The sequence below is a fragment of the Theobroma cacao genome, chromosome 7, assembly GCF_000208745.1.
Source record: "Theobroma cacao cultivar B97-61/B2 chromosome 7, Criollo_cocoa_genome_V2, whole genome shotgun sequence".
Taxonomy (NCBI): domain Eukaryota; kingdom Viridiplantae; phylum Streptophyta; class Magnoliopsida; order Malvales; family Malvaceae; genus Theobroma; species Theobroma cacao.
Window position 1 is genome coordinate 16,974,355 of NC_030856.1, and position 14,702 is coordinate 16,989,056.

Below are 14,702 nucleotides of genomic sequence, written 5' to 3' on the forward strand. Positions count from 1 at the left end.
ATATAATAAAATAGGTAGCCACTAGTTTGGTAGACAAGTGAGAGAGATTTGTTGAAACGTTAAATTGGTACAGCAATAAAGCAATAGCAATGCAGGCAAGAACAAACCTCGGCAGTGTTTAAATCATTAATGAGTCGACCAATGTAGCCAGGCAACCTAACTAAGTCAGAGACAGACCAATGCTCCACAAATTCTGACAAATAATCATTTATAGAGTGTCCTGCCACTCCAAAAAAGCCATAGACAATGGATACAGGTACACCAATCGAGACCCAAGCATTCTCAAGATATTCATCTGCAGTTGGAGTGTATCCGCTGTGAAACCATCGTGCTTCCTTGAGATATCCTCTAATATAACACAACCACTACAAAAATTGAATGTCAACTTGTCAGTATAAATTACAATTAATAGATAAAGTTCTCATTATGTATGTACTCCATGCATAATTTCCATTTTTTCTCTATATATCTTTTTTTAAAATTATGTCATTTTTTTAAACATCTAATATTCTTTTTTGTATTTTATAAATTATTATTTATAATTTCTTTTTTTACTTTTCAGCATTAAAAATTGTAAAACATCAATTAATTTACAAAATTGTTTTGAAATTTTTTTAACAAATAGACTAAAACTAAAGGTTTTTTTCCCTTAATTTCTATAAAAGTTCAAGAAAGACAAATAAATAATATTTTATTTGGTCATTCGATTATGTACCATACCTATTACATTTTTTTTAGTGAACATAGCTATTCCTTAATATAGGGTAAAATATCCATGCCATTATCTTTCAAGGCATATTGGACCAATTCACTAACATGGTTGCACATGGCTGAGGATACTTTCATGTACTCTTGGAAGTTCCTCCATTGCCTTATTAAGATCCCATCTGCAATTCGGGAAAAGTTTGTCATTAAAAGAGTTTGGAAACGTGTACGTAGAATGAACACAAATTTTCAAAGCATTGCTCAGACTAAGGAAAGAAGTTGAAAATCTAAATTTCTCACCTATTTACTGCATCTGTGTACTTCTCAAGCTCATCAAGTGAGCCATATACGTCCAATATGTCATCTAAGGCTGTTCCCATGAATCCGAATTTCGCGAGGTTCCTCCTCAATAGGGGTAATTGGGGCCCCGGAGGGCAACTCCCCAGTGCCCAAAAATAAGACTCAAGTAGCCTATCCCGAGCGAAAGGTCGCCTTTCCTTATAGTTCAAGTCCCTCCACCCCCTGCCCAATCAATTGGAAAACAGTAAATATCTTTACATACAAACAGCAACTAAATTCAATTTGTAGACTTTATTACAATTTACTACCTATTCGCGATTTAGGGGCATTTTCCATTAAACCATGTATATCCATTTAACAGCACTGATATTTAGTAACAATTTAAATGATTTAAGTTGATGTGAAAATTAAATTTCTTAACTATCACATTTTATTTTTACCCATAAAAAAACTGACATTTTAAAATCTGATTTATTTTCAATCTAATTTAACTAATGATATCTAGTAATAATAATTTAAAAATCTGATTTCTTAACAATGTAATTTAAGTAATTACTGATGTCAAGTAATCGTAATTTAAAAATCTGATGACAATCTTAGCTTAAAAGTTCTTTTTTTTTTCTTTTTCAGATTTATTTTTTAATAGATAATCTTACTCCACTAGTTCCTGTACCTCCTTCAGATAAACAGATTGCATGATATTGTAGTTCAACTTGGCAAGCTCGAGCAAAACCAAATTCATCTTATCATCATATTGGTAGATAGCAATGAAATCTCGTGCTTCTGTCCAAGGCATCCTCCAGTGCAGTGGATATTCCAGTGATTGTTGTATTTGCCGAGCTATAGTCTTCTTTAGCACTAACAGATGTTTTGTACTAAAATTCAGGGCCTCGTCTAAAACATCTTCTTCTGGCATCCCAAGGTAAGAAGCTTTGTGTAAACTCAATAGCCCAATAACATCTTCTCGTGAGCTGTCCATGAATTTTCCATCTATCTCCATGAACTTATTAAACAGATCTGCACATTTTCACCCCTCACATCTTGAGTATGTATGTTACCCAAATAAACAAGAAGTGGAATCCCTTAAATGATCCAGCTGCAGGGTCCCTGCAAGGGCACAGCTGTTGAAAATGCTAAATGAAGATGAGGCGTCGGTAAGGATTCGAATGCATAGTAAAGCAAACTATTCCTTTCAAGATAGTTGGGTATAGATTGGTAAAAGATATTGTATTCATGAATATCTATTTATTGTGATAGTTTCAATAAAGCGAAATAAACTAGATTTGTCAAAAAAAATTAAATAAGGAGGAAAATTAAAATTAAAAAAGAACACGAACATTTTGAGTCTTGTTAGCCAATCTGAAGTGTTAAATTGAATGATTGATTATTCCAAAAAGTTAAACTAATAAAAAAAACTTGATTATTATATTTAAATTCTAATACACTTCTTCACATGTATTTCAGATGAATATTTAATGGGCTTGCAGGTGGACTCAAGTGTAGAAATAAGCCACGCCCAAAAAAGGATTAAAGAAGTATTGTAAAGTTCAATTTGTAACCAAACACTCGAAACAATATTAAAAGGAGAGTAACACATTTTCTAACATTCGAAATCAAAGCTCTAATATTATATTAAGTTGGGCGTTCAATTATTTCAAAACTTTAGTTGATAGGAAAGGGACAACTATCATATTTAAGTTTAACACTAGGCTTGACAAAAAAAGATGACCATAAATTAAATATAGTGTCCTTTAATGAAACGCTATTCAAAATGATAAAAAAATAAGTTAACTATAGTGAAAACATTTTGCGCATATAACCTGTACCAATGAAGAAACCATTTTGACGTATAAGTCTAAATTGCAAGGCGGCAGTGTAAAGATCAGTGGCAATGTTGGCATCAACAAGTTTAGCGAGAATATCCTTGATATCCTTCTCAAAGTGGTAAGCCCCTCCTAAGCGTTGCATTGTATTGATCAGATCCAGTTGGTCACGTGGTTCTTTCATGCTAGCAAGTAAATCCCCAGCACCTTGCTTAAGTTCCTCAAGACGAGTGACATGGTTCTCGAACTGCAAAGTTAACCAAAATAAAGTGGTGCAGGTTAAACACAGAGTAATTCTAAGGTGATGAAGCTTGGGCATCTAATGAAAGTAAACTTACTGAGTAGGGTGTGGTGAAGGACTTGACGAGTTCAACATCCCAAACAGTGGGAAGGTTACCTGCTGATCGTTGTTCAATACCTTCTGCTTCCATGGTAATACTAAAATGATTAATATTGCGTTGTAACTCGACCGGTTACAGGTATTTATATAGAGATGCAATGAAGAATTTATCCATAACATAACAGAGGATAATAATTAACAGCAGAAATAGTAGAACCCACAAATAGTTCTAAATGACAAAACAGCATGTCTTTCGGTTTTGTTATTCAAATAATTAATTTTTAAATTATTTACTTATATATAAGCATTATACCAACAAATAGAAGAACCCACGTGTAAATCTTTTTGATGGATATGCATCAAACATAATTGGAGATTTGTACTACGGATTGATAAAAATCCATTTGACTTATTCAAATTCTGATCCGATTTAATTTGATTTGATTAGAAAAAATCATCAAAATGTTATGAATATTTTTGTGAATATTTATTTATACCATGTATATCTAGAGTTGGATGTAAATTAGATTGGATGAATATTAAGATTTAATCCATCTAATCCCTTAGTATTATCTTCTTCTTGTAAATTCAATATAGATAAGGGGTTATTAGCCTATAATAGGCCTCTTCACTTCATTTGTAAATAAACACTTGAATAAGATCTTCTTACTCCCTCTAAATACTTTCTCTTTCCTCTAAATACTTTCTTTTATATTTCTCTTGTAATTGTTCTTTCAGATTTATTTCATAACACGTTATCAGAACGATTATCCGATCTCTCAAATTTTAGAATTATTATGTTTTCATCATCTTCAAGCTCCAAAAGAATTTCAATGATTGGGTTTTGATTTCTGATTCTAGAGAATCAGGTAAGTGACTTGATATCTCTTTAGTATTTTCATTCTTTTAAAATCAACCTTAATATGAATTTTACTATTATGTTGTATATATTATATTTTGTCCCTTGATTGGAAAGTGAATTTGCTATTATATAGTTCATTCCCTAAAGTGAATGTGACAAACGAGTTGCTAATAAAAAACTTACATCTCCTTACCTTATTTGTTGAGTTTGTAGGTTTGGAAAGCATGAAGATAAGGAGGATAAAATGGTACAAATTACTCTTATTTAAGTAACTAAAATTTTAATTACCTCTCCTTTAATATGCTCAAAAGCTAATCTATATTCATTTAAATAAATTTAATTTCTAAAATTAAATAACTTGATGAATGAAGATACGCAATTGAAATGGTAAAAATTAATTCATATTCATAACTCTAGGCAACACTCAAATATTATTCAATTGCACCATTTTATTTGATTAATCCATATTCATTTATAATATTATTCAATTGCAATCACATTACTTACAATCACATTACTTGTAATCAAATAGCATTGTAAAGTAACAAACGCCACCATAATATGATTGCAAGCAATATGATTATAGGAAAAAATAACATTACAATATTTGGTATACAAGCAAAATAATAATTAAAATGTAGGGAGATAATATTACAGCGTTTGATTTACAAGTATTTTGATGTAAATGTAATATTAATTTTCAAAATTACCCTTACTATTAAAATGAAAATTTAATATACTTGTATTTTTTATTGTTAATTTTTATATAATATCATCTCTTAAATATATTTTTAATGTCATATATTTTATTTTCATTTCTTATTATAATCTTATATATTTTATTTTCATTTCTTTAATATAATTTTTTACATTATATATTTATTTATTTTAATTTCTTTTACCTATATTATATAACTTTTAATTTCTTATATTTTATTTTATTTTAATTTCTAATTTTTATATTATATATTTTATTTTAATATTTTTTATTTTAATTATAACATTAGAAAATGTTTTTAATAAAGTAATAAAGTTGAAGGGTAAAAATGTCTTTACTAACATTGCAGAGTGCAATGTAATGGGATTGTATTGGTTTTGGATTGTAATCACATTACATTACTTGGCTACAATGTGATTGCATTGCAATCTTACATTGCAGTGGTCTGTTGCAAAAACAAATATTGCAGTGTAATTTAATTTGACACATTATAGGGAATGGGCTCCCACTTCTCTTATACCAAATGCTACATTAAAGTAGTCAATTCCCATGATTCGTAGGGTAGCTTCTTGATGTTAGAATAAAAGATAACAAGAATTTCAAGTTTTTTCAAACTTCTGGATGCCCAAGCTTTCTCCAAACGACAACGTACTAAGTATAGAGTTCGAAGGTTTGTTAAGAATTGAAGTCCTTCTAACAACAAAAGATTCTTGTAAGAACTAAAACTTTAAGGGTTTTCATTCCTTCAAAGAACATAATTGGAACTCTTGTTAAACTGCCTTTGTGATATTGATAACCATAACTCAACAAGAGAGTTTTGAGATGTGGATACTCTATTTTGTGAAGAAGAATATTTATGTTACTCTTTATTAATGACATTGTTGTGTAGCTTTCAAACCTTTCATTCCTAGGCCATTTCTCTAACTCACTTTTCACCATGAATGTGTTTTCCCCTTCTGATTTCATCCAATGAATAAAATCATGAGCCACATCATGCATTTTCACATGTCTTTTATTACTACTTTCCAACAACAAACCTAACTTTTGGAGGTTTTTTTTATTGTTACATGCATTTCCCTCCTTGCATCTTCAAGTTAACATCGTCGAACATTCCTTCCCCAATTCCATACATAGTTAATTGGTCGATACTAACTTCATAATCTTCTGGGAAAAGAATAACACAATAATCAACATGAATGACTATTGTTTCCTTTTAAATAATCATAACTAATCTGAAGTCCGTTGTAGATACCTCCACAAACATCTTGATTCTCTTTATGTCTAGAGCCTTTTAGTCATTGATTTACTACTTCCCACCCATCTAGAGTTTCAGTTTTCAAAGCTCTTCCCACAATCACAATTGTAAGAGGCAAACCCTTGCATTCTTCGGCAACCTCCTTAGCTACATCATGCAAAAGGGAAGTGACATCTTTTAACCGAACATTATCTTTGAATAAAGCCCATGCTTCATGTTCAGATAAGATATTGAGCAGAACATCCTTTTGACAATTCATTTGAGTGAAAACTTGTTTAAGGCAGGTGGTTAGAAAAATTTTGCAACCATTGTGATCATCACCGAATGGAATTCTGATAACCTTCAAGTCAAGTTCTTCCCAAACATCATCAGGGATTATAAGGATGCTATTCACCTCTTTTATTCTCAACAACAATTGCTCTGCTTTTCCTTTGATAGCGTTCTTTTTAAAAGCTAAATCTAATAAGTTTGCGATTTTGTCTTGAATATTGTTGAAATTTGGAGTTTGGGACACGGTTGTGATCACAACTTTATGGAAAAGTTGTTTGGCTTGGTTTCCCACTTCTTTTGCCAAAGTGCTTTTACCGTCTCTTCCCATCCCATATAGTCCAATCATGTTGAGAAGAATTCGAAGATTCAGAAGACATGAAATCCTTAGATGGAATGAACTCTAATCCTAGAATAGTAGCTTGGTAACCTACTCGTTGAAAATTACAAGTCTTTAAAAGTTGAGAGATAGAAAGTGTCTTCTTCGCTACTTTCTTACTTAATCAATAATGCTAACCGCAACAAGGACACTAATTGAAACACTTTTTACATTCTATTTCATTTTCCAAACTTTGAGCTTCTTCTAGTTCTTTCTCTGCCCTTGTTAGCCAGTCCTCAACGTCCTTCTCAATTACCTCAGTTTGCCTTAAAGCCTCATCAACATCATTTTTCACCCGATCTTTTCTCAATTCAAGTTGGTTTTGCCGATTCTTGAACTGCTCAACAATTTTGCCCAAACGAATAAAGCAATTGACATAAGGTGATGCGTATTTAGTTTCCAGGTTCCCTACAATGTTGGCAGCAATAGCAAACTCAGCAGCCATTCTTTGATGATTTGAGATTGAAAAGCAACTTTGATGAGAAAAAAGAAAAGAAAAGTGACTTCAATAAGTAAAAAGTGTTACAGAGAGATAAATACAATTAATGAAAGAGAAAATTATGAAAGTTGGTCGTCTTCAAAACTTGACTTCAAAAATAACCATCAAAATAAAATTAACTGTTTTTAGCCATATTTAACCATAACTTGACAAAAATATCTTTGAAACCATTTCAAATAAATTAAACTATTCACTACAATTGCTCTCGATTATCGTATCTGCTTTAGATTTCTCTCTCTCACCATTCAGCTCTCTCTAATTTATCGATTTCTCTTTTCAACATTTGTCTATCGTGCTCTTGATTTTTCTTTCCTATGCTTTCAGGATGCCAAGAGATGATTTTAATGTGCTTGGGGTGGGTGGCTATTTAGAAAATTTGATTTTAGGTGTTTTGGATGAAACTAAAATTATAGAAATGATCACAGATGTTTGAAATAGTTTTTAATTGAATCAATTCGGGCCTAAACACTAATAAACTCAAGAATTTAAAATTTATAATTCTAGGGTTTCAAAGGGAATTTTTTTCAATTTTTAGTTAAAATATGTGTTTTAGATTAGGAAAATTGTGTTTTGATTTATGAAAACGTGTTAGAAACATTTTAATCAGTGCCAAATCGTAAAAAAAAAAAAAGAAATGAAGAGAGTTGAAAAGATTTGAAGTTTTGGTTCGTAGGTAACAACAACATTTCAAGCATTAAAGTGTAACAAAATTTTTTAAACATGGTGTGTAACAATAATATTTTTTCAATATGGTGTGTAACAACATCATTTTGTTCAACATGGTGTGTAACATAGTTTTGTACATGGTGTGTAACAACAATTTTTTTTTTTTCAATATGGCATGTAACAACCCTTTTTTAACCATAGCGTGTAACATATTTTTGAACATGGCGTGTAATAACTTTTTTTAACCATGACATGTAACATATTTTTGTACATGGCGTGTAACAATAATATTTTTTTTCAACACGACATGTAACATCATGTACACTTGATATAAAGAGGTTTAATACATGACGTATAATATGTTTTTGTACATGGCATGTAACATTATGTGCACTTGATATAAAGAGGTTTCATTAAGGGTAATTTTGTCAAACTTAGTTAAACATAATTAAAATTATAAAAGGGTTATTTTTTTAAAACATCTTATCTTTGAGGACTATTTTTTAAAATGCCCCATTATGAAATATTTACAAATTAAGTACCTTACCTTCTGAGCAATATCTTAATGAAAATGTGAGTCACATGAGAATAAATTGTCGAACGACCAGCTTGAAAATTGAAAATGCAATTGACAACTTCCTTATGAAACAAAAGCTCTGCAGATGAAGAACATTTTTATTTCTTCAAGTTTGTTTTATCAATAATCAATTGATTTCATTTCACTCTTTGTTTAAGATTTACTAGCCTAATCTCACCCATATAAACAAAATCAATTTCGAATTGTTTATGCTTTCTAGTTTAGTGATATTCAATGGCTGGAGGCCATGAGTTCATGGATGAAGTATGGATAATCGTCAATTAATTAACAAGGCAGTAGAAATGTATTTATATAGTTAAAATCAAAATAAAAAATTGGAGCCAAAGCCTTTTACCCTTTTTATAGTTGATGCTCCTTCCATCTTTCATCACTTGACTTTCTCCTTGGTCTTTGAGGTGATGGCCTTGGAGTACTAGTGGCTTCTTCCAATAATTATTAGTCATTTTACAATTATGAGAAAATACCTTATTTAAACATCTATATAATATATTGTCCTTTTCTAAATAATGAAGACCTCAATAAGCTAAGTTTTAAATTGATTAAATTATGGAAAACTATTTAATAAATTGCTGATGGAGTTTAAAATCTCTACCAGTCGAGTTAAAAGGTTGTCAAATATCTTATTAAGTGCATTTAAAAAATTAATAATAAATTAATATGATGAATAAAAAGATACGTGACAATATTCTAATCTATCTTGTGTTGTTTAGAAACTAAACTGATAATGTATAAAATATTATTCTAAATTTCCCAAGAATAATTATATTTTATGAAGACTAACACGCCTATTTTTCGAAGTGGTAAGAACTAAAAGCGTAATCAACCACCTATTTATTGATGTATAAACAGTAAAGATGGTTAGGAAGTTAATACAAACGAACCACCCAAAAATTAACAAGTAAAATAGAAGAAAGATGGAAGAAAGAAATGAGAATACTTGGTAATTTGCTAACATGTAGCAGCAGCAGCTAGTAAAATTCAGATTATGCTTTAACGTAGTTTTACATTCTTGTTACACTGTATTGTGATTCTTCTGATGCAACGTTGCTCATTTTGCATGGAGCCTTCCAAACCAAAGAAAGTAAGAAGAGTAGGTACAGGAAATTTAATTAAATATTGGCAACTTGGCTCAACGTCGTCCCATTGAGAAAGCTACAATGCCTAAGCTACTTCAATGCATTGAGAAACTTTGTTTTATTTATTGTTTTCCAGCTACAATCCAAAACATTGTTTTCATTAATAGTGTAGAAATAAATTTGTTAGAGATCCTTTGATTTGACAACTTGTATACAAAACAAGAATTTTGGAAATGGCAACCATTGTGTTTACACTGAAAATATAGAGCTATTATTTATATAGAGAGACATGTGAGGTTTATATCAATCACAAGAGCTCGAAGTACATTTTTCAACAAAAGCGTCCTTAACCTTAAACAACATCGATGGATAGAGTTACTTCAAGACTATAATTGCACCATTTTGTATCACTCCGACAAGACAAATGTGGTGATGGTGTAGACACCTCATTTTGTCCAAGTCAATTTAAGTCATTATTTTTATTTTATTTTATTTGTATCCATATTTATTTAGTATTGGGTCAAATTAGGTGTGGGTTTAAGTGATTAAGCCCCTTTAGGATGGAAGTTTAATTAAAAGGTTAGGTCTTTTGAGCTTTTAAATCCAAAGTGTTTTGGGCCACTATTACATGAACCTTTCTTGGACTTTCCAGGTCCAAAGGCCTTTAATTAAATGGATTTAATAATAAAACAAAAAAATAGAGAGAAAATCAATAAAATAAAAAATAAAAAAAAAAACAACAAATTTGAAAAATGGAGGTCATTGCTAAAAACCTACCATGGCAACCGCTACCTTGTGTGTATTGAGTCAACCTTGTATAGGGCTATGACAAGGTAGAATTCCTTAGGAGAGTGAGTCTTTTGTACCTCTAAGGGAGATGTTGCCCACTTTCAAACATTGCAATGGCTCTTGGTGACATCTTTAGAAATACTTGTTAAGTCTTTAGGGGAGAAAACCCTTTAGGAAAAGATTGTTCCCATCTCAAGCATTGTAATGGCTATTAGCGAAATACTTAAAAAATCTTGTAAACTCTTTATAGAGGGTGTGCAGTTGACAGGCTGTTGGGCTATCTCACTGGTTTAGGTACGTTTGTGGCTAACCATCTAGGGGTGCCCCTATAGCTCGATGATGGTGCGTTCCTTTTCTTGGTTCCTTTGTACTTATTTGCAATATTAATATAACACAAGTGGTTGCATATATGGCATTTGGTATGCCTTTTGATTTTAATATTGATTTCCATGACTTAACTCATGGCTATTATTCATGTTGTTCAAATATAATTGAACAATTGGGTAGCTTGAGTAGAAATGTCCACCCAAGTGCTGCACGGATTATCATGTACTTAAGCAAATACGGCGTAGTATGTGACAGTTGGTATTAGAGCATGGGTGAGATGTGCTAAGCAAAACAATAATCATGGTGACCACATAGAGTTCACCAAAGGACCATCAGAAGATTGATGAGCTAAAGACCGTGGTGACCACAGTAAAAGCTTAGATGGTCCCACGTGAGTGAATAAATAAAATTGAGACAGTCTAGCAAAAACTGTCCAAGATTATTAATACCTTGAATGATGAGACCAAGGATGTGTTGAGCACTCTCCAAGGCGAGATTGGAGAATTGAAAACTTAAGCAAATCTTTTGGTTATTGTTGCAGGTAATACTAGTGCAAACTATAGTCGAAAAAGTCGAGGAAGAGTCAACATGAATGGGTTCCATTCGTTTCCTCAGCGCCTTACAAGCGCAATTGGAATAGATGGAGAAGGAGGCCCAATGAGGTTTAATGTATGTAAAGGTGTCATTGAATGAGAAAAGAACCAAAGCCATGCTTGACACAAAGGCCTCAAACACTTTCATCACCTACGGATAAGTAAAGAATTAAGGTCTAAAGATTCAGAAAGACTTTGGACAGATGAAAGCAATTAACTCACCAACCTTCGTTATTATGGGGAATTCAAAAATTGTGAAGATCAAGTTCAACTCTTGAGAAGGGAGTGTAAATTTGACTATAGCTACTATAGATGACTTTGACTTTGTCTTTGGTTTGGATTTCATGACAAAGGCATAGGCCATTCCATTTCCTGTGGCTAACTACTTGATGTTTTTGGGAAGACAACCATGTGTGGTACCAATTACAATCCTACCTAAGAGTGAGAAGAAGGTTATATCTTCCATTCAGTTCAAGAAGGGGATTAAAAGAGGAAAACTGTTTTATGTGGCGATTTCGATTTATAAAGATGGAAGAAGCCATGATCTAGTACTTGTAAGACTAAAGTTAGTTTTGGAAGAATTTAAGGATATGATACTAGAACAATTACCTAAAATACTACCACCTTGACTAGCAATTGATCATGAGATAGAACTATTTCCGGGAGTTAAGCCTTCGACAAAGGGACAGTATAGGATGGCTCCCCCAAAGCTAGCAGAGCTAAAGAAGCAACTTAATGAGTTGATACAAGCAGGATTTATTTAACCTACAAAAGCACCTTTTAGGGCACCGGTACTATTTTAGAAGAAGCAAGACGAAAGTTTATGGTTGTGAGTAGACTCCCGGGCTCTAAGCAAGGTCACAGTATGAAACAAATATCTTATGCCTTTAATAGCATGTTTGTCTACCCAACTGAGTCACACAAACTATTTATCTAAATTAGATCTTAGGTCTGGCTATCATCAAGTTAGAATTGCTGATGTGGATGAACCAAAAACCACTTGTGCCACACGGTACAGTGCATTTGAATTTCTTGTTATGCTTTTTGAACTAACTACTGCTCCTGCCACATTTTGTACATTGATGAATCAGGTTTTTCATGACTACTTGGACAAGTTTGTGGTAATCTACTTGGACAACATCGTAGTATACAATTCAACATTAGAAGAGCATAAAAAACATTTGCGAAAGGTGCTTCAAAGGCTTCGGGACAATCAATTATATGTGAAAAGTGAGAAGTGTGCTTTTACGCAAACCAAAATTCAGTTTCTAGGCCATATCATTGAATAGAGTCATATCCAAATGGATATACAAAAGGTGAAGGCCATTAAGGAGTGGGTGACCCTAAGAATACAACTGAACTTCGTTCATTTTTGGGGTTAGCTAATTATTACCAGGATTTGTGGAAAGTTATTCAAAAAGGATGGTGGCATTCATGAAATTGATGAAGAAGGGGCAAAAGTGAAGTTGGACACTGCAGTGCCAAGCAGTTTTTGAAAGCCTAAAACAAGTCATGATGATAGACCCTGTTTTAGCCCTCTCAAACATCAAAATGCCTTTTGAGGTACAAATAGATGCATCAGACTTTGCTCTTGAAGAAGTATTGTTACAAGAAGGATACCTAGTTGCATTTAAGAGTCGAAAATTGAATGAAGTCAAGAGAAAATACATTGCACTAGAGAAAGAACTTTTAGCAGTGATTCATTTTCTACGGGTGTAGCAACATTACTTGTTAAGATCTTAGTTCATGGTTAAGATAGACAACATAACTGTAAACCACTTTCTCACATAGCCAAAACTTATAGCTAAGCAAGCAAGATGACAAGAGCTCTTGACTAAATTTGATTTCTCCTTTGAGCACAAAGCCAGAAAAACCAACTGTGCAGCAAACGCCCTAAGTAGAAAGGTTGAGTTCATAGCTCTTAGGGTAATCGAGCCAATGATAGGCAACAAAGTGACCACAAATATCCGTAATCTTGTTGAAGAAAACTTGCATTGAGATCCCCAAGCAATTTCCATTATAAAGTTGGTTGAGAGTGGAAAGTCAAAATACTTTTGGGTGGAACATAGACTCCTACCAATAAAAGGACCACGTTTATTTATTCCAAGAGCGAGAGAGTTGAGATAGAAGTTGATGCAGGAATGTCACAACACCTCTTACGCAAGACACTCAAGTTGGCAGTGGATCGTTACATTACTAAAACAAGGTTACTATTGGCCTCATATGTAGCAGAATGTGATAGATTATGCCAAGACATGCCTCATTTGCTAATAAGACAAAGTAAACAAATAGAGATTAATGAGCATGCTCGAACCTCTACCAGTGCCAACCAAACAATGAGAAAATATTTCTCTGAACTTCATAGTAGGACTTCTTAAAGTGAGAGATATGATAGCAATCTTGGTAGTGGTGAACCGTTTCTCGAAGTACGTGATGTTCATCCCATGTAGAAGTTTGGTTATACAGAAGAAATGGCTTGTATAGGTTTTAAACATGTGATAAAATAGTGGGGTGTTCTTATGAGTATTAGTAGTGACAGGGATCCGAGGTTTACTTGTTTCTTCTATACAGAGTTTTTCAAGCTATTGGGGTCAGAACTCAACATATCTTCTAATTATCACCCGTAAATAGATGACCAAACAGAACGCTTAAACGAGTTGTTAAAAGAATATCTACGACACTTTGTATAGGCGAACTAGAAGAATTGGCCCAACCTGCTAGATGTGGCCTAACTATGTTTTAATTCGTACAAAGCTCAATGACTAATAAAACCCTTTTTGAAGTCATCATTGGATAGCAACCTAGACTTCCCCATACCTCAGTGGAATCATATAGTGGAAACAGTCCTCGAGCCTTTAACTTTGTAAAGGAGTGGAGACAAAACACTAATATTGCCAAAGCCTATTTAGAGAAAGCCTCCAGTCGCATGAAAACTGGGCAGATAAAGGTCAAAAGAAGCAACACTTAAAGACATGAGACCTGGTGCTAGTGAAGTTGGTACCTGAACAACTTTGATTCTTAAGAAAGAGATATTGAAGACTAATGCGAAAGTCTGAAGGCCTAGTACCAATTATGGTAAAGGTGGGGAAGACTTCCTACATGATTGATTCACCCAAGTTGATGAAGGTACACCTTGTATTTCACGTCAGCAACCTAAAACCATTCCACGTAGATCCAACAGATGTAAGTAGGAGTCAAGCCATGAAAGCCACTATCATCACCAAACCACTATCATAGCGCAGAATAGAGGAGATCTTGGCAAGGATAATGACAATAATCAACTAACGACCAACACAAGAGTATCTGGTGAGATAAGAAGGTTTGGGGCCAGATGAAATCACTTAGGAGAAGGAAATTGATCTCTGCAGCTCAAAACAGAAAATTGGAGTATTCTAAGCCAACTAGTGAACGAGGACGTCGATAGATTGAGTCGGGGAGGATGTCATGAGCCAACCTTGTATAGGGCTATGACAAGGTAGAATTTCTTAAGAGAGTGAGTCTTTTG

At 33.0% G+C, this 14,702-nt stretch overlaps 2 protein-coding genes across 2 annotated transcripts; both read right to left on the bottom strand.

Moving 5' to 3' along the window:
* Nucleotides 812-3,259, bottom strand: LOC18594729 (probable terpene synthase 9). Its single transcript, XM_018124408.1, has 5 exons — nucleotides 3,167-3,259; nucleotides 2,826-3,075; nucleotides 1,662-2,022; nucleotides 1,006-1,227; nucleotides 812-887 (listed from the first exon to the last, which is right to left on the bottom strand). Exons 1-5 carry the CDS (start codon nucleotides 3,257-3,259, stop codon nucleotides 812-814), a joined length of 1,002 nt encoding a protein of 333 aa, XP_017979897.1.
* Nucleotides 6,044-7,094, bottom strand: LOC108662817 (probable disease resistance protein At1g61180). Its single transcript, XM_018124409.1, has 2 exons — nucleotides 6,821-7,094; nucleotides 6,044-6,462 (listed from the first exon to the last, which is right to left on the bottom strand). Exons 1-2 carry the CDS (start codon nucleotides 7,092-7,094, stop codon nucleotides 6,044-6,046), a joined length of 693 nt encoding a protein of 230 aa, XP_017979898.1.

What these genes read in the sequence shown, in the direction of transcription:
- LOC18594729 (XM_018124408.1), bottom strand. Translation starts at nt 3,259, where the DNA reads ATGGAAGCAGAAGGTATTGAACAACGATCAGCAGGTAACCTTCCCACT. An exon ending in GAGGTACAGGAACTAGTGGA is followed by an intron (nt 1,228 to 1,661) that starts GTAAGATTATCT and finishes TTGATTGGGCAG; the next exon opens with GGGGTGGAGGGACTTGAACT. An exon ending in TACACAGATGCAGTAAATAG is followed by an intron (nt 888 to 1,005) that starts GTGAGAAATTTA and finishes CCCGAATTGCAG; the next exon opens with ATGGGATCTTAATAAGGCAA.
- LOC108662817 (XM_018124409.1), bottom strand. Translation starts at nt 7,094, where the DNA reads ATGGCTGCTGAGTTTGCTATTGCTGCCAACATTGTAGGGAACCTGGAA. An exon ending in TTTGGAAAATGAAATAGAAT is followed by an intron (nt 6,463 to 6,820) that starts GTAAAAAGTGTT and finishes CAAACTTATTAG; the next exon opens with ATTTAGCTTTTAAAAAGAAC.